Source organism: Oryctolagus cuniculus, chromosome 1 (assembly GCF_051225735.1).
Source record: "Oryctolagus cuniculus isolate XC-2025 breed Fujian yellow rabbit chromosome 1, ASM5122573v1, whole genome shotgun sequence".
In the NCBI taxonomy this organism is placed as follows: Eukaryota; Metazoa; Chordata; class Mammalia; order Lagomorpha; family Leporidae; genus Oryctolagus; species Oryctolagus cuniculus.
Window position 1 is genome coordinate 6,131,838 of NC_142867.1, and position 26,952 is coordinate 6,158,789.

A 26,952-nucleotide genomic window follows, 5' to 3' on the forward strand; every position below is an offset into this window, starting at 1 on the left:
CCCGGCCAGTGCCCGGCCGCGACCCCCTGAGCGGAACCGGCGGACCCGCACGCCCGCGCGGGCTGAGGGTGGCTCCGGCCCAGGGCCCTGCTTTGTCGTTTAAAAAATGGCCGGCGGCCGAGGGGCGAGGACTTCGGGCCGAGGGAGCCGCCCGTTGCGGGGGCCGCCGGGGAGCGGAATGCAGCCCCGGCCGGGTGGGCGGCTCTGGGAAGCGTGCTCGCCCCCCGCGTCTGCAGAGCGGGCCCGCGGACCCCCGAGGGAGCCTGTCCCGCCCCGGCCCCGCGGGAATGCGGGAGAAGGGAGCGCACCAGGTCGCCGGCCTGAGGCTGGCACCTGGCACACGCGCCCGCCAGGAAGCCCCCCGGGCTAGCCGCCGACCCCCGCCCGGAACCGCCCGCGACCCCAAGGCCAGCGAGGGTCCCCCCTGCTGCTGCCAGGTGCCCTGGCGGGCAGGGCCGGGCCCGCACCTGGGCCTGCGGTGACTCACTGTCAGGTGGCCGCCCACCCCCGGGCTGCACGAGGGGCGGCTGCCCCCTCGCTTTCCCTGCTGGGCCAGGCACAGACTCTGTGTCCCCGCGAGTGGGAGCAGGGAGAACGGGCAGCACACGGAGAAGCCGGGGCGCCTCCGTGCTCGTGTGCGGCCTGGCCCCCCACGCACTTGGTTTTCCAAAGGCGAAATGGCGGAGGTCAGCGGCTCCCCGCCTGGCAGCCCCGGGGCCTCCGAGCTCCCAAGGACGGAACGTGTCCGTGTCCGAGCACAGACGGGGGGCTGGGGAGGGCTGAGGGGGCTGGGGTCCTGCCTGCGCCCCCCCCCCCCCGAGGCCCCGGGGGCTGGGCACACTCCAGCCCTGTTCTGCTCTGCAAAAACAGCTAAAAATACTCCAGGATGGGGGCGGGCGGCCGTGAGTCAGGGATTTCTCCAGATCAAAACAGCTTGTTCCCGGAACCCGGAGCCCGCGGTCCCGGGTGGGGCTGCGCGGTGATGGCGGCCCCGCCCCGCTCTGGCCGCCCTCGGCACGGTTCAGAGCCCTGTCCCAGGCCACCGAGCTCCGCGGGTGTGACCAGCCCTGGACGGGACCCCTGGGAAGGGCGCGAAGAGGGCCCCCCCGATGTGCCGACCTGCAGCCCCCAGGGTCTAGTGCTCGGGCCTCCTGGGGCACCTCGAGGTCCCACTCCCCGAGACCCCCGGCCTGGGCGCTTTCCCTCTGTGCCCTGAGCCCCTGGAGCTGCAGGTCACCTGGCCCGGGCCCACCCGCAGCCTCGTGGGCCCCCTCCTGCCCGGCTCCCCCCTGACTCCGGGCAGCCCGGCTCTCCTGGGCCCCCACTACCCCTAGCATTTCAGACCGGTATGGTTTTGCCTGGAACCTTTTCACCCGGTGGCCGCCTTGCTAACCCCACCCTCCCCCCAGGGTCCCCTCTCGGGTGCCCCTGGCTAACCCCACCCTCCCCCCAGGGTCCCCTCTCGGGTGCCCCTGGCTAACCCCACCCTCCCCCCAGGGTCCCCTCTCGGGTGCCCCTGGCTAACCCCACCCTCTGCCCAGGGTCCCCTCTCGGGTGCCCCTGACGAGGGCCAGGCGCCAGGCGCGCCCCTCCCCCAGGCCGGCTCTCCTGGGCGAGGGGTTCTGCCTGTTTGCGTGGCTCTCGGTGCCGGGTGGAGCAGCCCGGGAAGGGTGTGTGCCTGTGCAGGCTGTGCCTCCAGGTCGCGGACCGCTGTGAGGCTGCTGGTAAATATTTATGGACTGAGAGAAGTCAGGGGCTCCCGGTGCACCGCGCCCCACAAAGCCTGCAGGTCCAGCTCTGCGCCAGCGCCCACCCCACCCCACCGCCTCCCTGGGAACGCTCGGGGTGGACCCGGGGAAGCAGGCCCGCGGGGAGAGGCGGGGAGGCAGGGGCACCGGCCATCTGCACTGAGGCCAGGCCGGGAGGAGGGGGAGGGGAGCCTCAGGCGGGGCGGGGCTGCGCTCAGGAATTTGACACCGGGGTGGGGGTGAGGGGCTTTGCTGTTGCGCCTGTGCAGGCCAGGCCGGCCGGAAGCAGCTCAGATGGTGAGGGTCTCCCAGGACTCCCTGATGCCTGCCCCGCGCCCCTCCCCACCTGGCCTCCTGCACCTCCCCCCAGGCCGGCGCCCCTCCCCACCTGGCCTCCTGCACCTCCCCCCAGGCCCGCGCCCCTCCCCACCTGGCCTCCTGCACCTCCCCCCAGGCCGGCGGCCCTCCCGGCTGAGCCTTGCCGGAGCCGCCTCTTCCTGGGACGCCCTCCCTGCCCGCCGTCACCTCGTCTCCTGCAGCCACTTTCCCCGCCCCCTCGTCCCTGTGCCTCGCTCCCCACCCCAGCAGATGGAGGCCTGGGGAGCCCTCCAGAGCCCCCAGACCGCTTCCACCCCTGCTGCCGGTGACCAAAGCCCAGCGTTCCTAGACCCCTCCCTTAACCAGGACCACTCACCAGGAATCCCAGCAGCCCCTGGCCCTGGCCTCCCACTCCCCTGGGGGCTCCCCTGGGCCTTGCTCGCCCCCTCCCGACTCCACCCCCTGGAGCACCTTGACCCCTGAAGAGCTGTGACCACCACTCTCTCCCCACCCCCTTGGTCGGCTCCAGGGCCATCTGAGGGGTCCCTGGCTGAAGTCAGGGCTTCTGTGGGGGGAGTGGGAGCCCCCCCCCCAGGCTGCTGACCTTGACTGGGAGGCCTGTGCTCTCACAGCCCCAGACTGTCCGTCACCAGTGGCCCTCGGGAACAGCTGGGACTATTATTAGCCTCCTTGTCCCAAGTTAGGTCAGACATTTTAAGTAGCAGAGCGCTCAGCCTGTGGGGAGGATGGGAGGTGCCCAGGACAGCAGGGGAGGAGGCTGGGGAGGGGGCCCCAGCTCCCGTAGGCACAGGGGGAGCTGGAGGGAGAGGACCTCCCCAGGGTGTGCCCACCCTGAGCCCTAGTTTTGAAAGTATTGACTAAGGTGTTGTTTCACATCACAGAGCTAAGTCCATTTCCAGACGTGGATCCTGGCATTCGGCAAATACAGGTCCTGGAAGGAAACCCCACATGTGCAGCTCGCCCCCACCCCGGCCCCGCGTCCCCAGCACGGACCCAGTGGCAGGAGGAAAGCCCAGTGGGCAGGAGCCAGGGCACCAGGCCCAGGGCAGCGCCGCGGGGCGGCCTCTGCGGCTGAGCAGGGGAAAGGGTGGGCTCAGCTGCCCCCTGCTGGCCACGGCTGGCCCCGCAGCCTGAGCACAGCACCGCTGGCCACTGGTAACCGCCTGCTTTTTCTGAAATGGGGGTGGTGGACAGTGATGACGTCCAGGTGGCTCCTCCCGGTCAGGGAGGAGAAATGAGAATTTGTCCTGAGGCCTGTGCTCCCCTGGAGTCAGGGCTGCCCGTGTCCAGGCTCAAGGTCACAGCCAGGTTTGGGTTGTCTGGCCTGGCCTGGCCTGGTGTGGCCCATGCTGGGCCCTCTCGCCTTGTTCTGCGTAGCTCGATCCTAAGCCTGTCAGGCTCTCTCCCCCAGGAAAGCTTTTCTTAAAAAAAAAAAAAAAAAAAAAAAAAAAAAACTGTATGAAGGGGGCCGGCGCTGTGGCACAGCAGGTTAAGCCTCTGCCTGTGACACGGGCATCCCATGTGGACGCCAGTTTGAGACCCAGCTGCTCTACTTCAGATCCGCTCCCTGCTAATGCAATTGGGACAGCAGCAGAGGCTGGCCCGGGGTCTGGGCCCCTGTGCCCACCTGAGAGACCTGGGAGAAGCTCCTGGCTCCAGTCTGGCCCAGCACCAGCCGTTGCAGTCATTTGAGAAGTGAACCAGAGGACGAAAGATCTCTCTCTCCACCTTTCTCTGTAATTCTGCTTTTCAAGTAAATTTAAAAAATAGAAAAAATAAGTTATTTGAGAGAGAGATCTCCCACCCACCGGTTCATTCCCCAAATGCCCCTAATGACTCCATCTGGGTGTCCATGTGGGTGGCAGGAACCCAAATGCAGCTGGAGTCAGGGGCCGGAGCTGCATCACACGCAGGCCCCCCGGCGGCTGCTGCGGGCGCCCTAACCACGGCTTCAGCACCGGGGAGGAAGCTGGCGTCTGCCGGCTGCCCCTCTGCCGAGCGCGCGTGGCCTGGTCCCGTCAGGGGTATGGCGGTGTGCAAAGTGGCTCACTGTCCTGGTCACCTGCGTTCCCACTCTGTGTCCCTGGAGAAGCTGACTGGACTCAGCTGTGCGGGGAGCAGCGGTAGCTCCTGCTGACACCCGGCGGGGGCTCTGGCTGTGTCCACCCCAGCCCTCTCCTGCCCAGTCATCTTCATGCCTGCACCCTCGGTCATCTCAGACAGCGTGACACCTTTCAGGGCACAGCAGGCCCTGGGTCTCCAATGGGTCTCTCTCTCTTTTTTTTTTTTTTTTTTTTTTTTTTGTATTTGCTTTGAGGGCACAGTGGGTAAAGCTGCTGCTTGTGACGCCAGCATCCCATATGGGGCGCTGGTTCAAGTCCCCGCTGGTCCACTTCTTTTTTATTTATTTTATTTTTTTAATTTTTTGACAGGCAGAGTGGACAGTGAGAGAGAGAGACAGAGAGAAAGGTCTTCCTTTCCATTGGTTCACCCTCCAATGGCCGGCGCACCATGCTGATCCGATGGCAGGAGCCAGGTGCTTCTCCTGGTCTCCCATGGGGTGCAGGGCCCAAGCACCTGGGCCATCCTCCACTGCACTCCCGGGCCACAGCAGAGAGCTGGCCTGGAAGAGGGGCAACTGGGACAGAATCCGACGCCACGACCGGGACTAGAACCCGGTGTGCCGGAGCCGCAAGTGGAGGATTAGCCTAGTGAGCCATGGCACTGGCCGTCGCTGCTCCACTTCTAATCCAGCTCCCTGCTAATGTGCCCGGGACAGCAGTGGAGGACGGCCCAAGTGCTTGGGCCCCTGCACCCACATGGGAGACCCAGAAGAAGCTCCTGGCTTCAGCCTGGCCCAACCTTGTCATTGTGGCCATCTGGGGAGTGAATCAGTGGATGGAAGATTTCTCTCTGTCTCTTCCTCTCTTTCAATAGATACATATATTATATATGTATTATTATATATTAATGTTATATGTTATATATGATATATATATATGACATTTATTTTGAAAGTTTATGGGGGTGGGGGTGGGGGAGGGGAGGAGCTCTTCCACCCGCTGGTTCACTCCCCAAATGGCTGCAATGACAGGGATTGAGCCTGGCTGAAGCCAGGAGCCAGGAGCTTCATCCGGGTCTCCCACATGGGTGCAGGGGCCCAAGCACTCAGGCCGTCTTCTACTGCTTTCCCAGGCCACAGCAGAGAGCTGGATCGGAAGTGGAGCAGCCAGGACCTGAACTGGCGCCCACATGGGATGCTGGCGTCACAGGTGGCACTTTACCCACTAGGCCATGGCGTCATCGTCCACCCCACCCCACCCCCGCCCGGGGCTCTGGACAGACGGACATGCTGCTGCGCTGGCCCCTGGCTGGGCTGTGGCTGCGGTGGTGGTGGGAGCCACGCGTGCCCAGCCAGGGCTGGGAAGGCCTGCAGGAGTGTCCCACAGGTGGCCCCAGTGCTGGATGACCCAGAAATGCCCCAGCCTCGGCGACAGCTCTGAGCGCCACCACGCGCTGACCCCACGGGCCACCTTTGGAGCCAGGCGGGCGCCCAGCCGGCAGGGGCACACTCTCCTGACGCTCCTGCGACCCCGGGGGAGCTGGTGTTTTTAAGTAACAGCTTTTGATGCCTTGGAAGGGCCAAAGACCAATGCGGTGCACCTTAGGGTGCCACTAGGGTTCTGCAGTTTCTTTCAAAAAAAAAAAAAAATGAAGCCCGAACCCTCAGAACCTCAGCACGTGCCCTTGCCCGGGAACAGGGCCCCTAACCTGACGACTGGCGTCCTTACACGCGGCCATGTGGCCACGAGGGCAGAGGCTCCGGGGACCAGCTGTGAGCCGAGGAGCAGCAGGGGCTGGAACGGGCGAGGGAGGGAGGGAGCCGGGCTCAGGCCGGAGCCGTGGGACCACCACTGCCGCTGGCTCATGGCCACACGTGAGCCCCAGGGCGCCTAAGACGGGAACGAAATGTTCTCTGCGTCACAGGGGTCCTCAGGGTGACAGCAACAGAATCCCACACCGCTGCAGGCACACCCAACACCCAGCGTCTCCACTGGCCCCATGACGGACACAGAAACCAGGGCTCAGGGAGCTGGCTTCCGGCCCCAGAGTGGCAGACAACCACCCCCCTCCCCCCCGGGAAAGTCCAGGTGCCTGTCATTGGCAGCTGTGCACAAAACCTGGAGCCCTGCCCGGGGTGGGAAGAAACCCACTTTCTCTGTTTTTGAGAGAGATTAATTCACTTATTTGAAAGGCAGAACTAGAGACAGCGAGCGAGCAAGCGCTTCTCTCCGCGGGTTCACTCCTCGTCACGACAGCTGGGGCTGGGCCGGGCTGAAGCCAGGAGCGAGCGCCTGGCCGGCCGCCCGCGTGGGACAGGAGCCAGGCGCAGGGAGCTGGGTGGGACTCCAGGACGGGGTGCAGCAGCGTCCTCTGCTGTGTCTCCACGCTGACCTCGGGCTGTGGCCTAGAGGGTACAGCCGCCACTTGTGACGCCGTCATTCCATGTGGGCGCTGGTTTGGGTCCCGGCTGCTCCACGTGCTGTGGCCTGGGAAAGCGGATGAAGATGGCCCGAGTGCTTGGGCCCCTGCACCCGCGTGGGAGACCTGGGAGAAGCTCTGGCCATCTGGGGAGAGGACCAGCGGATGGAAGATGTCTCTCCCTCTTTCTGTAAACTCTGCCTTTCAAATAAATTAATTAAAAATAAGTTCTAAAGTCCTCTGTGAGCAAATTTTACAAAACCACCGAGCGCACGGCACTGCCAGGCCCCGCCAGTGCGACAGGAGGGCTCCCGAGAGGGGCAGCGCCTGGGCAGGCGACGTGTGGCTGTCGTTCCTGCTTCTGCCCTGCCATCCAGACGCGGCTGCCCGCCCGCTCGGGGCCTGGACCCGGAAGCTGCTGTCCCACAAGGCCCCCGTTCTCCCGCGCAGCTCCCAGACACAGCACTGAGCTGACAGAGCTGACTGACGCCTACAGCCCGGAGCTGGGTGCTGCCAGGATCCTCCCCAAGGAACAGAGGAGGTGAGTGCCTCGCCGGGGGCCCGGTCGGGCGAGGACCCCACAGGACGAGGCCCTGCGCGCCTCAGAGGCCGTGGAACTGCTGTGCTCCCCCAACCTGACTGCGCTCGCCGCACAGGCCCAGGTCCCAGGTCCCGGGCGGGGCAGCAGCCTTCCCCCGGGTCCCTGGAGCCCGCTGCCTGTGGCCAGCCCTCGGGGCTTAGCAAAATCCACACACGCAGCCTGGAACCCTAGGCTCTGGTGAACACACCGCCCACCGTCAGCTCACCCCATAAACCATTGCACGGTTCGCTGGGAACGAGTTTTATTATTAACAAGTCACATGATACAAAAGAAGAGAACATTCATGGGGCACTCGGCGAACCCCTGCTTTGTCCCAAAGGGCAGGCAGAGGAGGTTAAGGCACAGTGAACGCTGAGAAAACACGAGAAAAGCTGCAGAACACAAACAGGAAACTGCGCACGCACACGCACACGCACACACATATGCACACCCCGCGTGCCCATCAGGTAACAGTCACCTGGAATCAACAGTGCCTGACTGGAGTCCCGGGCACAGGCCGGGCTGCACGAGGGGACACAGGACGTGTCCTGACGCCGCCCTGCAGCCCCGCCGCTCCTGGAGGTCTCCCCTGTCCACCCGGTCACTCTGACGAACCCCCCAGTCCCTGCCGTGGGGGGGCGGGCGGGGGTGGACGGGTTCTCCCAACAGCACCCTTTCCTCCCGTGGGCACCGCTGGGCGGGGAAGGCAGAGCCCAGCCCTGAGCCCCCGGGCCTGCCCAGGAAGCACGGGTCAGACAGGTCAGAGCTGCGGCCCCCCACGGGCTCGTCTGGGAAGGCACGAGAAGGCCGGGCGGGGGGGGGGGGAGGAGCGGCCACACCCACGCCTCCTTCTGACGTTCCTCAGAGACCACCTCGTCGGGGGCTGGCCCTGGGGTCACCATCTCACTGACACTGAGGGACAGTGGTGGCCTGAGCTCATGGCTTCACTGAGCCCACGCAGATGAGACAGGCCCCCAGCTAGACCCCGGGACCCAGGACACTGGGAGCAAAGGGCAGGCCGCGGGTCTGCTGAGGTGGGACCACCAGGGCCCGGGGAGCAATTCAGTGTATGCTGCAGTGGGGTCACGGGATAGCCACCTCCCGGTGGCCAACAAGAAGGCACTGCGTGTGGGCCAGCCCTGCCCGCCCATCCAGTCCCCAGTTCGGCGGGCGAGGCAGGGCCCTCCCCTCGTGTTCTGCCGCGGCTCAGTCTGCGGTCACCCAAGTGCAGGGCACTGCAGGCCGCGGGAGCAGCCCCTCACGCAGGGCCTCCGCCTCCTGGAGACGGGCTCACCTCTGGGAAGTCACTGTGGCCAGCGCAGGCCCTGAGACAGCAGCGGGGCCCTGCGTCCAGGGCGACCCTGGGAGGCCCAGGCGCCGTCCCATCTCCGTGGCCTGGAGCCCCCAGGGAGGAGGGTGGGGGCGGGGGCCGAGGCCTCCCCCCGCCCCATGCTTGGGCTCAGTCCTGCTCCACGCCGTCTGTGGGCTGCACCACGGTGTAGCTCCCCTGGCCCATGGACAGCTGGCGGCTGAAGAAGGACGTGGTCCGCTTCGGCTTCACCCGCTTGATCCCCTTGCCTGGGCGGGAGGGGGAGGGAGAGGCTGAGGCGGCGGCGGCTGCGGTAGCTCAGGTGGCTCTGGGCTGTCAGCACCGAGCTCCCCGGCACCCCTGCACCCCCACCAGTGCCCCCAGGGAGAAGTGGGGTGTGTGCCAGCCCCACACATCTGAGGCGGGGGATCAAGGTCATCTGGAGCTCTGGCCAGAACCTCGTCACGGACAGACCACAGAAACCAGACCCCTGCGAGGCACACGGGGGACGGACAGGGGTGGGGGCGCTCGGCCACACTGCACTCGGGACAGCAGTGGACGCACCTGACACCTGTGCCTGCCTCACACTGCCTGGGCCGGCTCCGGCCCGGCTCCTTGGGGCACCGGCATCCCGCGTCGAGTGCTGGGTTCCAGCCTCGGCTGCCCTGCCCTCTGACCCAGCTGCCGGCTGATGCGCCTGGGAAGGCGACGGCGGCCCCGGTACCTGGGTCCAGGCCCTCACGTGGGAGACTCAGGGGGGCTCCGGGCTCCTGCCTGGCCCCGCACTAGCTGCCGGGGACATCTGGGGAGTGAACCAGCAGATGGGGACTCTTGCTCTGCTTTTCAAACAAATAAACAAACCTTAAAAAGATTTAAAAAAAAAAATGAAAAATGAACCAACCAGGAAACCCTGAGAAGCGGCCCAGCCGCCAAGAGCCCGCGGGGACGATGGCACAGGGGCCGGCAGGAGGGGCAGCCCCGGGCCGCAGGTGCACACAGGGCGGGCCTGAGGGAAGCCACCGTCGCCACGATGGCGGAACGTGAGCGACGGAAAAGGCTGCTTTTCTGATTCCAAAACTTATTTTTAAAATTCTCTAACGGCATGCTCGCAAACAGTTTACGGGCCACAGGGGGGAAAAGCTGCGGTGACAGCTGGCCGCGGGGTGTGTGTGTGTGTGTCTCCCCTCCCCCTCCCCCCACGCGGCTGTGCCGTCTGTCCTCGACCTTTCTGCCCAGGGCCGGCAGTATGGGGGGGCCTCCTGCCGTGTAAACGCAGCTCTGCTTCTGCACTGAAGCCTCCACGCGGGCGGCAAAGCCCTCGCAGCCCCCACACCCCCGCCCGCTTCCCAGGGAGGCACCCCCAGCTGCTGCGGCTTTTTCAGTCTGTGTGTTTGAAAGGCAGAGTTAGAGAGAGAGAGAGAGAGAGAGAGAGAGAGAGAGAGAGAGAGACGGGGGAGACAGGGAGAGAGGGAGAGAGAGAGAGACGGGGAGAGGGAGACAGAGAGAGGGAGAGACAGGGGGAGGGAGAGGGAGACAGGGAGAGGGAGATGGGGAGAGGGAGGGAGAGAGGGAGACAGGGAGAGAGAGAGAGACGGGGGAGAGACAGGGAGAGACAGGGAGAGATGGGGAGAGGGAGACAGAGAGAGAGAGGAGAAGGGAGAGAGGGAGAGAGAGGGGGAGAGGGAGACGGGGAGAGACGGGGGGGGGGAGGGAGGGAGAGAGAGAGCGGGGGTGGGGGGGAAGGAGACCTTCCATCTGCTGGTTCACTCCCCAAATAGCTGCAACCACCAGGCCTGGACCAGGCCAAAGCCAGGAGCCAGGACTCCATCCTTGTCTCCTACGTGGGTGGCGGGAGCCCACGGACCTGGGCCGTCTTCCCCTGCAGGGAGCTGGATTGGAAGTGGAGCAGCCGGGATACGAACCCGCGCCCTGATAAGGGATGCCGGTGCAGGCTGTGGGGTAGCGCACTGCACCACGGCGCTGGCCCGTCACGTGGCCGTCTGTGTCGCCAGAAGCTCAAAGCCAGCACTGGTGTGGTACCAGCTCAGTGTCAGACTTCACCAGGTTCTCCACAGGGACCCCCCACCCCGCGGGCCTCTGCCCTGCCCACGCGCTGCGCTCCACACTGACGCACACTGCAGGAAGCTCACCTGTGGACGTGGCAGGAGAAGGGACAGGAAAGGGACCCGACGGCCAGGGCCAGCCTCCCCCTCCCAACAGGTCCTGCACGCGCAGACTCACTCCCACCGCGTCCGGAGCTAGGTGCGCACACGCGCCCAGGCGTGCACAAGGGGCAGCTCACCGTCTTCCACGTAGTCGATGGTGGACAGATGCTGGATCCGGCTGCACACCACGCTGCCCTGCCTCCGCAGCTTGGGCCGCTGGGCGGGCGGCTGCGAGGGGCTGGGGGCCGAGCGGGGACCAGGCGCGCTCTCCTGGGGGGCGGTGGGCTCCGCGGCCTGGTTCAGCTCGATGCAGTACTCAATGAGGCTGCTCATGAGCTCGGCCTGCGGGTGGACAGGGCCCAGCGTGAGGCCACAGGGCGCAGGCCAGGCGTGGGGAGCAGCTTCCCCGGGGAGGAGGGAGGCGGGAGGAGGGAAGGTGTCCCACTCCCCCACGCCGTGACCTCGGAGAGGACTGACGCGCGCTCAGTGGGGACCTCAGCAGCCGAGAGCGCAGGAGGCTGGGGAGGAGATGCGAGGACCGAGCCCCCCCCACCCCGACACCGCAGGGGAGGCCGGAGGAACCCAGGCTTCCGAGCCGCCTGCAGACGGCCAGAGGGAGCCTCAGAGGAGGCGGGGAGGCCCCGTGGGGCGCAGCTCGCACTGCCCGAGGCGTCAGGGCGGGAAAGGGGACACGGCTACATGGGACACGGATGTGCGGCACCAGCAAGCCCAACTCTGCAGGAGGAGGAGTGAGCCCAGCAGGCAACAGTCAGCCGCGCCCACGGGACCGTCTGACAGGACGCGGACAGCGCTGGCCCGCGGGACCAGAAGTGTTCACGAGAGCACCCAAGACAAACAGTGGAGAAAGGGACACGAACGGCCTCTCCCTCCGCCTCCAGCTCCCCGCAACGCAGACCCTGGGAAGCTCAAGCGGCCCAAGTCCCCGGCCCCAGCTTCCGCCTGCCCCCCCCCCCCCCCGCCCACCGGGCAGACATCCGGGGAGGGGGCCGTCAGCGGGGACTCTGTCTCTGCTACTCAGAAACAGCAGCAGCAGCAAAAACCCAGACACAGAAAACTGGAAAGGAAGGAAGGAACGCGACCTCGGGAGCCGGCAGCTCTTCTGCAGAGGGGAGGGGAGACGTGAAAACCTTCCGGTGGATTCTAAGATTCACACGGAAGTGCAAAGGAAACGAAGCGGCCAGAACAAAGTGCTGGGGGCCGGCGCCGCGGCACAGCAGGTAAAGCTGGTGTCTGCGAGGCCGGCATCCCATACGGGTCCGGCTCAAGTCCCAGCTGCTCTATTTTTTTTTTTTTAAGATTTATTTCTTTACTTGAAAGGCAGAGTTACAGAGAGAAAAAGGCAGAGAGAGAGGCCTTCCATCGGCTGGTTCACTCCCCAAGTGGACCCAATGGTCAGAGCTGAGCTGATCCAAAGCCAGGAGCCAGGAGCTTCCTTCCTTCAGGTCTCCCACACGGGTGCAGGGGCCCAAGCACTTGGGCCATCGTCCACTGCTTCCCCAGGGCACAGCCCCCATATGGGATGCTAGCACTGCACGCAGCTATCAGCTACACAACAGTGCCAGCCCCACAGCTGCTCCACTTCCGACTCAACTCCCCACTAATGGCCTGGAAAAGCAGTGGACGATGGCCCGAGTGCTTGGGCCCTCGCACCCATGTGGGAGACCTGGGCAGAGCTCTGGGTTCCTGGCTTCGGCCTGGCCCAGGCCTGGTTATTGCCGGGGAAGTAGACCAGCTGATAGAAGATATCTCTGTCATTGTGTCTTTCAAATAAATAATTAGCTATTTAAAAAAATAAATAGGGACCAGTGCTGTGGCATTGTGGGTTAAGCTACATCTCCAACGCCAGCATCCCGTATGCACACTGGTTCAGTCCTGGCTGCTGCATTCCCTATCAGCTTCCTGCTAATGGCCTGAGAAAGCCATGAAAGATGGCCCAGGTGCCTGGGCCCCTGCATCCACGTGGGAGACCAGGAAGTGTCTCCTTCCTCCTGGCTCCAGCCCAGCACAGCCCCTGCCGCTGTGGACATTTGGGGAGTGAACCAGTGCATGCAAGCTCTCTCTCTAATTCTGCCTTTTAAACTAAAGGGGGAAAACTCCATACAGAGATACCATCTTTTTTTTTTTTTTTTTTTAAAGATAGGCAGAGTGGACAGTGAGAGAGAGAGACAGAGAGAAAGGTCTTCCTTTGCCGTTGGTTCACCCTCCAATGGCCGCCGCGGCCAGCGCGCTGCGGCCGGCGCACCGCGCTGATCCGATGACAGGAGCTGGGTACTTCTCCTGGTCTCCCATGGGGTGCAGGGCCCAAGCACTTGGGCCATCCTCCACTGCACTTCCCTGGCCACAGCAGAGAGCTGGCCTGGAAGAGGGGCAACCGGGACAGAATCCGGCACCCTGACCGGGACTAGAACCCGGTGTGCCGGCGCCGCTAGGTGGAGGATTAGCCTAGTGAGCCGCGGCGCCGGCCCAGAGATACCATCATTTAACCAACAGAATGGCTAAACCGTAAAAACTGGAGTGAGGGTTAAGCCCTTCTCTTGGGACACTCCCATCCCACATGAGAGTCTGGGATCAAGGCCCCTTCCACCCCCAATCCAGCTCCTGCTAACGCCCCTGGGAGGCAGCAGCGGACGGCCCAAGCCCTTGGGCCCCGTCCCACAGGGAGCCTCAGACGGAGCTCCAGCCTCCTGGCTCTCGTGACCACTGAGGGAGTGAGCCAGCACACAGAAGCTCTCTCTGTGTCTCTCCCTGTCATTCCACCTTTCAGATAAACACAGGTACCTTTAAGAAGAAAACTGACAGTATGAAGACACGGGGCAAGAGCACGCCCACACCCCCGCACGATGTAAATGCTTCCAACAGCGGAAAACTGCCCGCGTCTGCGGAGGGCGAACCTCGCAGCCCCGGAACCCACTCGGCTGTGCGACTGCCGGGGTGCGCAGATGGGCCTGACGGTCACAGCAACACTGCACGCAAGAGTCCCTGGGGACCACCTGTCCGCCACAACACGACAGGCGGGTGCACACCAGCAGATCCACGCACCGGAAACCGCGTGGCAAGGAGACGGCAGGGCCCCGCACCAGGAGAAATCCCACAAACACCACGGAGCGGGAGAGGCAGGCAGAACGGGCATGCGCTGCAGGAATCCACGCCCACGGGTTCAAAGAGGGGCAAGACGACCGGGGGGGGGGGGCACCAGGACAGCGGCTCCCTGGTGGCAGCAGTGACCGCAGGGTTCTGGGGGTCCCGCGGGGGCTTCATTTCTCAACCTTGAAGGTGTTCTGCAGGCTGTTTCCTGTGGGACAATCTGCTGAGCTTTTAGGGTTTGGGCACATTTTCTTATGCATATTATTGTAATTCAGTAAGACGTTTACTTACAAAGAAACACCTAGACCAGTCAATATAAAAATCAGGGATTTGTGAGCTTGAAGGCGGGCACATCGGGACTGCAAAGCCGCGACAGCAAAGAGCTCGCAGGCACTGGCGCTGGGTGGGGAGGCCGCCCCTGGAGAGGCCGCGGAAGGAGGAGCAGAGGAGCTGGCAGGAGGGGGAGCCGGGGGGACCAGAGAGGGGCTTCCAGGACAGCGGGGGAGACAGGAGAGACTCCGGTGCCCTGCGTGTGGCAAGGCAGGGGCTGGGTGTGGTGCAGGGGTGCAGAGACGAGTGAGGCCACCAGGGGTCTTGAGACCTGAGACACTGGCAGGACGGGGCGTCCCTGAGGGGAGGAGCAAGCAGCTGTCCCTGAAAGGGGCCTGCGGCCAGGGAGGGAGAGGAAGGGACCGGGAACCAGTGCAGCTCACGGCCCTGACGCGTCACTCTGGGAGGAGCCCAGCGCACCCAGCTCACGGGGCCTCCAGACAGGAAGCGCACAGGGCAAGCCCTCAACCAACAGCCACCCCAAGTGCAGCTGCCACTGCCCCGGTACAGAACCCGCAGACCAGCCTCCCGAGCGCGCAGGCCGGCTCCAGCCCGCGGAGGGCAGGCCCCGGCCCAGGCTCCGAGTGGTGCTCTGGCCGCCTTCCAGCCGGACAGCAGCCTGCGAGGCGACTCTACCTGCTTGGAGTAGATCCTGAGCAGCCTGTTGACGGGCGTGCCCTCGCTGTCGCCGTCAAACTCCAGCCAGAGGACGGGCTCCTCCTCCTCAGGGGAGGTGTGGTCCCACGACAGCTCCTGGAAGCGCAGGCCCAGCAGGACGTGCTGGCCGGCGGGAGACACGGTGAGCTGGGACTGTCGTGCAGAGGCCTGCTCCCCCCCGACCCACGGGGCAGTGGCCTCTCACCAGAACCTCAGAGCGGGCTGAGGTCCAGGGAGCAAAGAACGCCAGCCCACGACGCTTGCCCCGGCGGGGCAGGCCCCTGACAGCTGCAAGTCATATGGGGAGCAGGGCCCAGCACACAGCCGGGGTCCCTCTCTGGGGACAACCACAACTCAGCCAAGACTTGTGTGGGCTGATGCAGGGACTCCTGCCCAGGTGCAGGGACGCTGCCCCAGCGCCTTCGACACAGGCGCCCAGAGAACGGTCAGCGGCCAACGTAGGGACAAAAGCAGGACAGACGGCCCAAGAGTGCAACCAGCCACTGACCCATCTGGAAAACGACCAACCCCTGGCCAGAGCAGCCAGACTCCCTCCCTGACCCGCCCTGGCCGCCCGCCTGGAGGAGGTGATCAGGGAAGTCCTCAGGAGACACGGAAGACTGCGGCCCCCTCCCGGTGTCCACCCCGAGCCCAGGGCAGCCACCCACTCTTGCCCCGAGGGATGGCAGCTGTACCTTCTCCCTGTGGTCGATGACGTGCACGCCCTCCAGACTGATGGCCACGGTCACCGGCTTGCGCCCGCCCCGGTGCAGGAAGCCCTGGGCCGGCTTGTCGATCTCGCCGTGGAAGAAGGCACACCTAGGGAGGGACTCGGTCAGCAGCTCCCTCTGGGAGGTCTGCTCCGGCCCTGGCCCTGGCCTCTGCAGCTGTCTGGGTACAGAACCTGTCCCGGAGAGAGGAACTCCAGCTGGCTGAGCACGAGGGCCTGGGTGGTGGCACACGGGGGGCTGTGACCCGGGTCGGGGCACAGCTGGCTCTGTGCAGGCACTGCGAGGAGCCCTGGGGACGGGGGCTGAGGCCACGTCGGATGGGAGGACCCCACGGCCCACCGTCCAGGGCAGAGACCTCTCAGCACTGGGACTTGCTGGGACACACCGGAAGGCAGGGCTGTGTACGTCAGTGGCTTCTGGCCTGAGACGGAGATGGAGGGGAAGGTGTGGTGCCTTCTCCCACCTGCACGGTGACACTCCCACTCAGCCAAGCCAGAGCCGAGTCAGATCCCACTCTGGCTAGGCCCTGGGACAGGACGGGACACCAGCACAGGCCACTGTGCCCCGGAGGGTGCCCTGCTCCTGTGGCCCTCTGTTGGAAGCTTCCTATACCCCCGTCTCCAGGCCCAGATGAGGACATGGAAGCAGCTGGAACAAGGCCACTCACCACTGGACCGCTCCTAGCAGTGCACGTGTGTGTGTGCACATGCACGAATGCACGTACAATGTATACACGCGCACAGTGCACACACACACACACAGTGCACACACACAGTGCACACGTGTGCACACATGCACATACTATCACTCTGCCCATCACAACGGAAAGACCCCTCAGCACCACCGCCCCACTTCTGATCTGTGCCACAGCTGAGCTCCCCGCGAGAGCTCCACGCGGGTCTCTCACCCCCTCCTCGTCCCTCCAGCCACGGCCACCTCCACTGGGCGGGAGCTGAGGTCAGCCTCACAGCCAGCCACCACCCCGGAGCCGCCCTCGAGGCCCTGCTGCCCCTCCCCAGGCCGTCTCTGGGGGCCATGAACTTCAACACCTTCCACACCCTGAGGGGTCCCCGATGACTCCGCCCAGCTCAGCCGTCTCCCCAGCTCCAGACCGAAACTCACATGGCCAGCCTCGTAACAAGTGTCAGAACCAAGCGCCCCACTGCCCCGTCTCGGCTCAGACAGCTCGGCCACCGGCTGCTCAACCAGCAACCGGCAGTCCTCGCCGCCTCCTGTGCTGCGCACCTGTCAGCAAATCCTGCCGGCCCCCACCCTGTGATGGCCCCGGCTGCCGCATGTCACCCTCCCCTGGCTCACGTGGGCACAGCCTCCCGTGGGCTCCCCGCTGCCCCCTGCAGGCGATCCGCTGCCCGGACTGCTCCCGCCCCTCCACGCAACGTCCGCTTCACTGGACACTGCGGCCCCCTGGGGCCTACCAAGTGCCCAGCAGGCAGTGGTGCCTGAGAGCTGGCTGAAGGGACAGCCAGCTGGACCAGGGACCAAGTGACTGTGGCCGGTGTTAGAGGACCTGTGCCAGGCGTCCTAGGCTGCGGCAAGGAAGGGAAGAGGCCAGGGGACCGGCTGGGGATGAGTGGGGCCTGAGGTGCTGGCACGGCACGGACGCTGTTTCCCAGGAGGCAGCACAGGAAGGCCTGAGGACGGTCTACTGGGCAGGGCCGGCCGGCCCCAGGGCTGCGGCTGCTCACCCGTAGAAGGGTAGCTCGTGGCACCGGAGGACGTAGGCACGGTAGTGGGTGCCCAGGGTGGCCTCGCGCTCACTGCCCACGGCTTCCTTCACCTGGCGGTAGGCATCCAGCAGGCCCTGCTCGCCCGTCGCAGCCTTGGCCCCACGGCCCCGGAGAGCAGCAAAGAGACCGTGGCCCCGCTTGCAGAGGTGGGCAGGGAGGAAGGAGTCCAGCTTCTCCCTGTGGAGGAAGCAGAGGGAGCTGAGGTCTCGGGGTGTAGGTGCCTGGCTTGGAGCCTCACCAGCACCCTGCCCTGGACATGGCCGCCAGAGAGATCCCCGCCACCTCTGTCCCAGCGGGCGCCCAGGAAGCCTGGCCCAGGGGGCTGACCCTGCCGCTGGGGGGAGAGCTGTGAGTGGGGAGAAGACGGGCGACGAGGGGACACACGAGCTACTGCCGAGGCAGGGCTGGGGGAGGTGGACACAGGCACAGGCGGGGCTGGGGAGCTGGATGCAGGCACAGGCGGGGCTGGGGGAGCTGGATGCAGGCACAGGCGGGGCTGGGGGAGCTGGACACAGGCAGGGCTGGGGGAGGTGGACACAGGCACAGGCGGGGCTGGGGGAGGTGGACACAGGCACAGGCGGGGCTGGGGAGCTGGATGCAGGCACAGGCGGGGCGGGGGGAGCTGGACACAAAGGCGGGGCTGGGGAGCTGGACACAGACACAGGCGGGGCTGGGGAGCTGGCCTCAGGCACAGGCAGGGTCACCGCCCGCGCTGCACAGGTCAGGCCTCAGAGCTGGGCCGTCTGCCACTGCCGCCCCAGCTGTCGACCGGCAGGAGGCACTGCTGTTCCCGGGCCCCCCGCCCACACCCAGAGCAGGGACGGCAGCAGCCCCACAGCCCAGGGTGACAGTCGCCGTGACCCTAGCACAGGCCCGCAGTCACCATCTCCAGCCACACCCCCACCTGCTGCTCCAGGCACCAGTGCTCCCGGCACAGGAAGCCCGGCCCTCGCCTGCCCCAGCTGAGGGCGCCCTGCGCAGCACACGGTGTCGGCAGGAGGCCGGCCTCCCTCCTGGCCAGGAAACACACAGGAGCACCTCCAAGCCGGCAGACCCCGGGAGCCCCAGGAAGAAAGGGAACACCCGGGGCCAGCCCTGTGTCACAGAAGGTAAGGCTCCGCCTGTGGGGTCAGCATTCCATATGGGTGCTGGTTCGAGTCCCGGCTGCTCCACTTCCAGCCCCAGCCTTCAATCCCCCACATGGGTCCCCGCCTCCTCACTCTCCTACCCCACCCGTGTAGGCAGGGGGGTGGCCTGGCTAGGAACAGGCCGGCCTGCAAGCTCATGGCCACTCAACTACCTCCAAGCCCCAAGTCACCCCCTAGGGGTTCACAACACCCACGGCAGCCTGGGCCCTGCCGACTCACGGCAGACGGCACAGCGGGGAGAGCTGGCAGAGCCGAGGGGCTGGGGCGTGGGCCGTGTCCCTGGGCTCGGAACTGAGCTGGGTGCCGGGGAGGGGCCAGTGTTTGGTGGGTCCCTGGCCGTGGCTCGGCCCTCGCCCCCCATGCACACCCGGGGCCCCTCGGCCTGAGGACTCCTCTCACAGATGCCCCTTCACCTGCAGCGAGACGGGGCGCTGGCCCTTTGACCCGAGGACTGCACCCCACCTTGCAAGACCAAACACCCCCTGAGGGTGGGGTTCTGGGGCAGGGGCCCCGCCTCACCTCAAGGCGCAGGCCGCAGGCTGGCCGGGCTGGTAGGGCCCAAGCTGCACGCGGCACACCAGGGCGCCCAGTGCCTCGCAGTCCTCCGGGTCGCATGGGTACCGCGCGGTCAGCACGTTGCCCTTGGCCTCCTCGTAGAGCAGCCGCAGGACCTCCTCATCCTGGATCTGTGGGCCAGGGTGGCAGGGGCCGCTCAGCCGGGGCTGGGGCCGGGGCTGGCTGGGCACGGGGCCCCGGGCCTGGGAGGCATCGCCCAGGCTGCCCGCCTCACCTGGAGCTCCCGCCGCTTTGGGAAAAACACGTTCCTTCGGAACTGGAGGGAGGGCTCATCTGGGGAGAGACGCTGGCGTCACCGCCGGGCCCAGCCTCTCGGCCCACCTGCTCCTCACCTTGCCCACCACGGCCTTCCCAGCCCACCCCACTCCAGGCTCCTCCAGGGACCTGCCCCACGGGGGGCCTGGCTGGCTGGGAGCTGGGGCAGGCGCGGCAGGGGCAGCACTGACCCATGGCCACGTCGTCGTCCGGCGCGTCGGTGAAGCGCAGCAGCAGTTCCGGCCACTGGCGGCCCAACTTGTAGGGCTGGTGCTTGGGCTTCAGCTGCACCTCTGGGGGCAAGAGGGGAGGAGCCATGCAGCCTCTGACCGGCCTGTGGCCGCCCACCCACCTCTCACGACGGCAGCGGCCACAGTGACAATCGGAACTAAGCAGGCACCCTGCGGGACCCCTACCCTCTCCCCACTTCACCACTGCGAGAGCGAGGGAGAGGGGAGGAGCCATGCAGCCTCTGACCGGCCTGTGGCCGCCCACCCACCTCTCACGATGGCAGCGGCCACAGTGACAATCGGAACCAAGCAGGCACCCTGCGGGACCCCTACCCTCTCCCCACTTCACCACTGCGAGAGCGAGGCTCGGAGAGGCTACGGCGCTTCTCCGAAGCCGTCTCTCGAAGGCAAGACCGGTCCGGCGCCAGGCGCGGCCAGCCGCTGACTGTTGGCAGCAGCTGAGGCTGGCGTGGCCGGGGGGTCAGCAGTGGTGGCATGGCGGGACCCAGCACTGCAGTCCCACCCCCAGTGCGGCCACGGGGAGCTCCTGCCACCGCCCTCCCACCACATCCCTGTCTCCTCGTCCTCCCCCACCCTGCTGCTCCCACAGGGGCCTTCTGGGCTCCAGATCGGTCCCAGCCGGTTTGGGCCCCCAGGCCTTCGCGCCTGTCACTCCTGCGGGCTTGGCCACCCTTTCCCAGCCCTCAAGAGCTGGCCAGGTCTTGGGCCACCTGTGCTCAAGCCCAAACTCTAGCAGCCCCTCCTCGGAACCCCGGCACACTGGGTGCACCGTTTGCTTGCTTTCGCAGTGTGGACCACCAGTGCCCACCTGGGATGGCAGGGGCAGGGGGCGGGGGCAGGGCAGGGGCCGGGCGGGGGCAGGGCAGGGGTGGGGGCGGGGTGGGGGCGGGGCGGGGCAGGGGCAGCACAGGGGCAGGGGCAGGCTCTGTCTTGTTCGCTGCTGTATTCCTGGCCCACACTGGGCCTTCGCTGCACGCTCCACACACGGCCACGCGGCCCCTGGGCTACTGGCCAGAGATGGCAGGGTGGCCCCAGAGCTTGCACCAGCTGGGGTGCTGCCTTTGAGACGTGAGAGGCCATTTCCGGCCTCTACACATGGATGGAGATCTACGTCCAAGGTGCCCCCCACCCCTCCCTGGCTCCACTGATGGCCACCCGCACCCTGACCTCGACCCCAGCGCAGTCGCAGCCGGGGAACCGAGTCCCTTCCTCCGCTTGCCCGGCCTCTCTGGTCCCACCACTTCTGATCAGGTTCTACAGAAGCTCCAGGCCCTCTTTTCCACCCAGCTCCTGCCACGCTCCCCCCAGCAGCGCCTGCTATGCCCTCTGCGCACCGTGCCCTCTCCCAGCGACCCGCTCGGGACCCGCTCGGCCCTCAGCAGCTCCACCCAGGAGCTCCTGGGACAAGAGAGGCTGGCAGAGGCCTCCGTCTTAATTAGACTTGTTTCTGACTGACACGACAGAGCGGCGGAGACGCCGTCCCAGGGCCAGAGGGAGGACTGTCCCGGGAGTCTGGCTGTCATCTGCTTGCCTGTGAAAGCTTCCACCATAGTTACTTTCTGCTACCATGTAACCACGTCGGTTCTGCCTGCGGCACAGCGCAGTGGGGAGAACCCTGGAGGGGGCTCAGTACGCGGTGGAAGACCCATCACAGAAACTATGTACCCCTGTGCAGTACTGTACCCACTCCTGCTGGGTACACAGGTGCAGTACTGCAGCCACTCCTGCTGGGTACACCTGTGCAGTACTGTATCCACTCCTGCTAGGTACCCCTGTGCAGTACTGTACCCACTCCTGCTGGGTACACCTGTGCAGTACTGCAGCCACTCCTGCTAGGTACCCCTGTGCAGTACTGTACCCACTCCTGCTGGGTACACCTGTGCAGTACTGCAGCCACTCCTGCTGGGTACACCTGTGCAGTACTGTACCCACTCCTGCTAGGTACCCCTGTGCAGTACTGTACCCACTCCTGCTGAGTAAACACATGCAGTACTGTACCCACTCCTGGGGTTGTCCTGCGCATGAGACCCTCCCGTCCAATGCACGCCTGCAGCTGTATAAGGGAGGCAAAGAGGCCGACACCAGAAACAAGGAAGTACTCCCGCCTTCCTCTGGGCTCAGATCTTGGGTATGAAACCCCACCTGGGCCTCTGCCCACATAAACAGTAAGAGCCGCTTCCTGCTAAAGGCTCTGGCGTCACGTCTCTGCACACGCAAGGCGGGCCCGAGCTCAGGCCCTGGGCCTGCAGGCGGCAGGGGCGGCAGGGCCACACGGAGTCAGTGCCACACCAGGGACTGAGCTCTGCTTCCCCGTCTCCCTTCACCTCGCTTCTGTTTTTAACCACATTTAATTATTTGAAAGGCAGAGTGACAGAGAGAGAGAGGAGGAGAGAGAGCGCTTCCAAGGCAGCTGGGGTTGGGCCAGGCGGAGGCCAGCGCCCAGAAACCCATCGGGCCTCCCGCGTGAGCAGCAGACCCAAGCTCTTGAATCACCCCGGGCCTTGCCACGCGCATTAGCAGGAGCCGGCTGGGAAGTGGGGCGGCTGGACTGAAACGGCTCTCAGACCGCGGGGAGCGCCGGCGTCACCTAGCCTCACGGAGCGGCAGCTTCCCCACACTTCCCGTCGGAGTTCTCCGAGGGCAGGGACGCCATCCGTCCTTCCCGGGCACGTCAGGGTCCAGGATGCGGCTTGGCCCAGGGCGGGCTTTGCACATCCTTGAGTACTGAAGAAGGTAGCAGACCAGCACGGGCCACAGGACAGCGTGGGCGAGGACGGACCCGGGACGGACGCCTTCCTCCTGCCCGCAGCCCAGCCCTCACGCCGAGCCGTGGGGGCTCGCGGAAGCCCGTCATGTGAGCAGGTCAGCACGGAGACCCCGCTGGGCGCCACCCCCCACAGGGAGTGTCTGCCTCCAGTCCCGGCTCTGCCGCACAGACGGAAGAGGTCTCTCTGTCCCCCTGCGTCTCTCTGCCTTTCAGGTAACTCTAACGCTTCTGAGAGAGCAGGCACGGTGCGGTGCCGACCCTGCGGTCCCACGGCTGGCTGGAAGGGGCCCTCCTGCCAAGGCCGTCACCTAGCGGAGACAGGTGGCCCCAGGAGCTCTGCTCCGGGCGGAGAATGGCAGCACCGAAATGGCCGAACACCACCGACACACCCAGACAGCAGGCGAGGGCCGGGCCCAGCAGAGGGCGCCCCTCCCCGCCCAGCAGCATGACTCCCAGAACGCGGTGGGAGAGGACTTCAGGCAGCCCAGCCTGGGAACAAAGTGGGTGCTGACCCTGGGCCGCGGGAGCCACACAGCACAAGCAGCCCTTTCACACTTCCACGGGACAGGAATGTGCGGGGGCGGAGCGGGGGCGGAGGAAGCAGGAAGGGGAAGGGGGCCGTGCGGACACAGCGCCCTCTGCAGGCCCAGCAGCCGTCCTGCGCAGACAGTGTGCCGGCAGAGGGGACAGGGCAACAGGAAGAGGGTGGGCGAGGGCCTCCGGGCAGCCGCCCAGGACGCCACAGCTGGTGGGGGCGCCCCACCCCGCCCCAGAGCCAAGGGAGGCCCTTCCTGTCCAGCCCCAGGGCTCAGAGACCCTACTCACCCCGTGACCCCCCAGGCTGAGGGTCTGCAGCAGGACCCTGCCCACGCCCACCCACCTGGGATCCAAGCCTGCCGGGACAGGGCGTGGGCGGTCACAGGGCCCAAGGAGCCCATGCTGTCCTCGCCACCTGAGGGGTGACTGTGCCCTCACCCTCTTTCCTGCCCACGAGACACTGCGCTGTCCTGGCCCTGCCTCTCACTGGTCTCGCCTCTCCAAACGTCACGTTTCTCCTCCGCAAGACACGCCTGGGCCATGAGGCCACGGTGACCTCACGCCCAGCCTGCCAGCACAGTGGCACAGTGTCCTCGCGAACAGCGACCCCGGCCCTCCCTTGGTGACCTCACGCCCAGCCTGCCAGCACAGTGGCACAGTGTCCTCGCGAACAGCGACCCCGGCCCTCCCTTGGTGACCTCACGCCCAGCCTGCCAGCACAGTGGCACAGTGTCCTCGCGAACAGTGGCCCCAGCCCTCCCTCGCCCAGCCCCACTCCCCCGCGTCCTAGGCTCCGCTACCACGGAGGTGAGGGCAGGCTTGGCCGCCAGCATAAAGCAAGCCGGCAGAGGAGCCCAGGACTCCTCGGGGCTCTGGGCCCCCAGGGGGTGCACCGTGCAGGACCCCCGCGAGTCCCCCTTCCCGCCCCGCCCAGGCGTCTCCCTGGGGAGCCTTACCCAGCAGAGGGGAGACGAGCCAGAGTGCAAAGGCCTCCAGGGCGACGTCAGGGAGTTGCAGCACCTCGCGGACCGCGCGGTGCAGCTCCTGGGCGCTGAGCGCGGGCAGGTTCTCCACCGCCAGGGGCACCACGCTGTCATCCGCCAGGTACACCAGCACGTCCGCCGCTGCTGCGGGAGGGGCCGGCGGCTCAGCTGCGACCCTGCCCAGCTGCCCAGGCAGCCTCGGAAGAGACGCCCCAGCACCCCCAAGGGAGCCTGCCAAGAATGCTGTGGGGACCTGGGACCCTCAAGCAACCTGGAACCCCGTGTCTACAGCCCCGGGCCGGAAGAGGACCCTAAGAGTCTCTCAGGGTCGGCCAAGGCAGCCCCTCCCAATGCACACTCACTCACACACTCATTCTCTCACACACTCACTCACACCCACACTCAGCAGCCCCAAGGGCTCTGGTGCCCTCTGCCCTGAACAAGGACATTCCAGGCGCCAGCGCTGTGGCGTAGCGGGTAAGGCCGCCGCCTGCAGTGCCGGCATCCCATAGGGGCGCCGGTTCCAGTCCCGGCTGCTCCATTTCCGATCCAGCTCTCTGCTGTGGCCCAGGAGAGCAGTGGAAGATGGCCCAGGTCCTTGGTCCCCTGCACCTGCATGGGAGACCTGGAGGAAGCTCCTGCCTCCTGACTTCAGGTCAGCTCAGCTCCGGCCGTTGCAGCCATCTGGGGAGTGAACCAGTGGATGGAAGACCACTGATTCTCTCTCTCTCTGACTCTGCCTCTCAAATAAATAAATAAATCTTTAAAATAAATAAAATGTAAAAATATTTTAAAAATAAAAAATGGATAAGGAAGGAAGGGGCCCTCTCAGACGCGGCTGAGCCGGGCCCGAGGCGCCAGTCGTCGGCCGGGAGCCCAGGAGGGCAGAGGCTGGACGCCCATGGGTGCGTGATCCGAATCCCCAGCCCGAACCGCGAACTCGGTGACCGACACGGCACGGGAGGCCGGCGTCCTCGCGTCCCAAGTGCCTGGTCTCCGGCCGGACCGCGGGAAACGGAGGCTCCGGTCACGCGCTGGGGTCCAGGGTGCGAGGCCACGCAGCCCACCCCTGTCATCTCAGGGATCTCCCTGCACCTGGGCGCCCGCCCCTTCTACACCGAGAGCAGGGAGGGCTGCCCTGGCCCCAGCTGGGGACGGAGCCCGGGCGGTGCTCTACGTGTGTCCAGCATCCCCAAGTCCTTTATTCCCTAACGAACGCATAAAACCATCTCGAGTGGACAAGGAACCCGGCCAGGGCCACCCCCCAGGCCTGCCCCAGGAGACGGGAACTGGAACCCACCTCGGGCGCCCACAGACGACACGCTGCTGCGGTGGGACCGCTCCGCGGGGCCGGGCTGCCCGCCACTGCCTTCCGTCCCGTCCATCTGTGAAGACAGAACCCATGGTCACAGCGGGTCCAGGGCCGGGGGCAGCGGCGGCGGGGGCCGGGCGGGGGCGGGGGCGTCACCTCAAGCTCCCAGGGAGCAAGGTAAGCGTCCCGGGCTGAGTCGACCAGGATGAGCGGCGCTGGCTGGAGTGGACGTCGTGTCCCTCTGCCGGGTCGAGGTGGGGTCGGGTCAAGGGAGTGACGGTCAGGAGCGGGGGTCGCGGGTCGGGGGCGGCTCGCCCAGATGCGCAGAGTTACGGGCTACGGCGCACCCCGGCCCGCAGTCGCCGCGCTCTCACCTCACGAGGACGCAGGGCCCGTCGTCTCGGGCCAGGCCCCTGCCCTGACTCCGGCCCCTCGTTCCGCCCCCGCCGACACCCGGGACCTCGCAGCCGCTCCCGCCGCTGGGCAGCGACGCGGAAGCAGCCGCCGGAGGAAACGCAGCACAGAGGCCCCGCCCCGTCCCCGGGAGCCAATCGGAGCCCGGAAAGCCGCGCGCGCGCCTCCACGCCCCCGGCAGGCCCGCGCATGCGCAGACGCCCCGGACGCCTGTCTCCGGTGTCCGGCCACGCCCCTGGGCTGGGGGTGTGGAGACCTAGCCCGGCGTCCAGCCCAGGGGCCCGGCGCGAGCATCCCGTGCCCGGCGTAGCCCCTGACTGTTGACCTGTAGCAGGGTGTGGGGAGGATTCAAGAAGTTCCAAAGACTGCGAGCTTTAACGCTGGCCCTCCCTGGGACTTGGGGCCGCTCTCCCTAACCTGTGAACGGGGATGCCCCCGGGGGTGAACCGGCACCCACACCTGGGCGCTGGGAAAGCCGCCGCCAGCGCCCCTGGTCCGGTCCGCCCCTGGTCCTGGTCCGGTCCCTTCCCCATCCATGACCTCCAAGCACCCGCCCCTTCTCGAATTACAGGTCTGTGTCGGAAACCCAGGCCAGGTGCAACCACGCGAGCCCTCACTATCTTAGATACACAACCTCGGAGACCTTGAGATACGCGCAGGCTGCGAAGGGGGAGGCGTTGGGGCCCACGGAGGCAGGTGTGAAGCCACCTGTCCCCCGGTCACATCACCAGTGCTAGCGTGTGTGTGCCTGAGGCGGGCAGCTCCTGGAGAAAAACAGGTCCCAGGGAAGCCTGCCCGGGCCAGAGGAACCAGACAGCTCCAGGCGACACGGGGCTCAGGGACCAGCAACAGGGGGAGGTGGGTTCCCCTGGCCCTGACTCCCAGCTGCTGCAGTCCTGGCCTGATGCTGCCCTTCAGGGTCTGAGGCAGCTCCTTGGCTGCCCTCCCAGGACCCACACTGCCCCACAGCCGAGCCCATTATAATCTGCCTTCCTGCCTTCCCACTGCTCCCACGTGGGTCTCAGCTCAGGGAATGCAGGCCCAGGGGCGACCTGGAGAGAGAGGAGGACGCCCAGAGAACAGCAAGTCTAAATCCACAGGGCTGGGGCCGGGGTGAAGCTGCCGCCTGTGACGCTGGCATCCCCATGTGGGCACTGGTTCGAGTCCCAACTGCTCCACATTTTTTTTGTTTTTGTTTTTTTTTTTTTTTTTCACATTTTTTTTTTAAAGATTTATTTATTCGAAAGAGTTACAGACAGAGAGACATCTTCCATTCATTAGTTCACTCCCCCAAATGGCCACAGTGGCCAGGGCTGGGTCAGACTGAAGCCAGGAGCCAGGAGTTTCTTCCAGGTTTCCCACGCGGGTGCAGGGGCCCAAGCACTCGGGCCATCCTCCGCTGCTCTCCCGGGTGCGTTCGTACAAAGCTGGATCGGAAGTGGAGCAGCCAGGACTCGAACCGATGCCCACCTGGGACAAGGGCGTCACCAGCAGCGGCTTTTCCTGCCACGCCAC

The 26,952-nt window shown here is 65.9% G+C and overlaps 1 protein-coding gene across 4 annotated transcripts; it reads right to left on the reverse strand.

The window, feature by feature from the left end:
* Positions 1-7,394: 7,394 nt before the first annotated feature.
* On the reverse strand, positions 7,395-25,555 carry FRMD8 (FERM domain containing 8). 4 transcript variants are annotated; one of them, XM_089323283.1, is made up of 12 exons: positions 25,398-25,529; positions 25,180-25,264; positions 25,012-25,096; positions 23,685-23,852; positions 19,365-19,466; positions 19,133-19,191; positions 18,862-19,028; positions 17,153-17,371; positions 15,411-15,534; positions 14,695-14,838; positions 10,761-10,965; positions 7,395-8,727 (listed from the first exon to the last, which is right to left on the reverse strand). In XM_089323283.1, exons 3-12 carry the CDS (start codon positions 25,094-25,096, stop codon positions 8,609-8,611), a joined length of 1,392 nt encoding a protein of 463 aa, XP_089179409.1. In that variant the 5' UTR covers positions 25,180-25,264; positions 25,398-25,529; the 3' UTR covers positions 7,395-8,608. The 4 variants fall into 4 exon arrangements, with proteins under 4 accessions (XP_089179409.1, XP_089179369.1, XP_089179356.1 ...); XM_089323243.1 differs by having other exon boundaries at positions 23,685-23,855; XM_089323230.1 differs by lacking the exon at positions 25,180-25,264 and having other exon boundaries at positions 25,398-25,555.
* Positions 25,556-26,952: the final 1,397 nt, after the last annotated feature.

Coding starts and splice junctions, on each gene's coding strand:
- FRMD8 (XM_017339474.4), bottom strand. CDS start 25,096: ATGGACGGGACGGAAGGCAGTGGCGGGCAGCCCGGCCCCGCGGAGCGG. Junction 19,467..23,684: donor GCTCGTCTCCCCTCTGCTGG/GTAAGGCTCCCC, acceptor TCTTGCCCCCAG/AGGTGCAGCTGAAGCCCAAG. Junction 8,728..10,760: donor CATCGACTACGTGGAAGACG/GTGAGCTGCCCC, acceptor CCTCCCGCCCAG/GCAAGGGGATCAAGCGGGTG.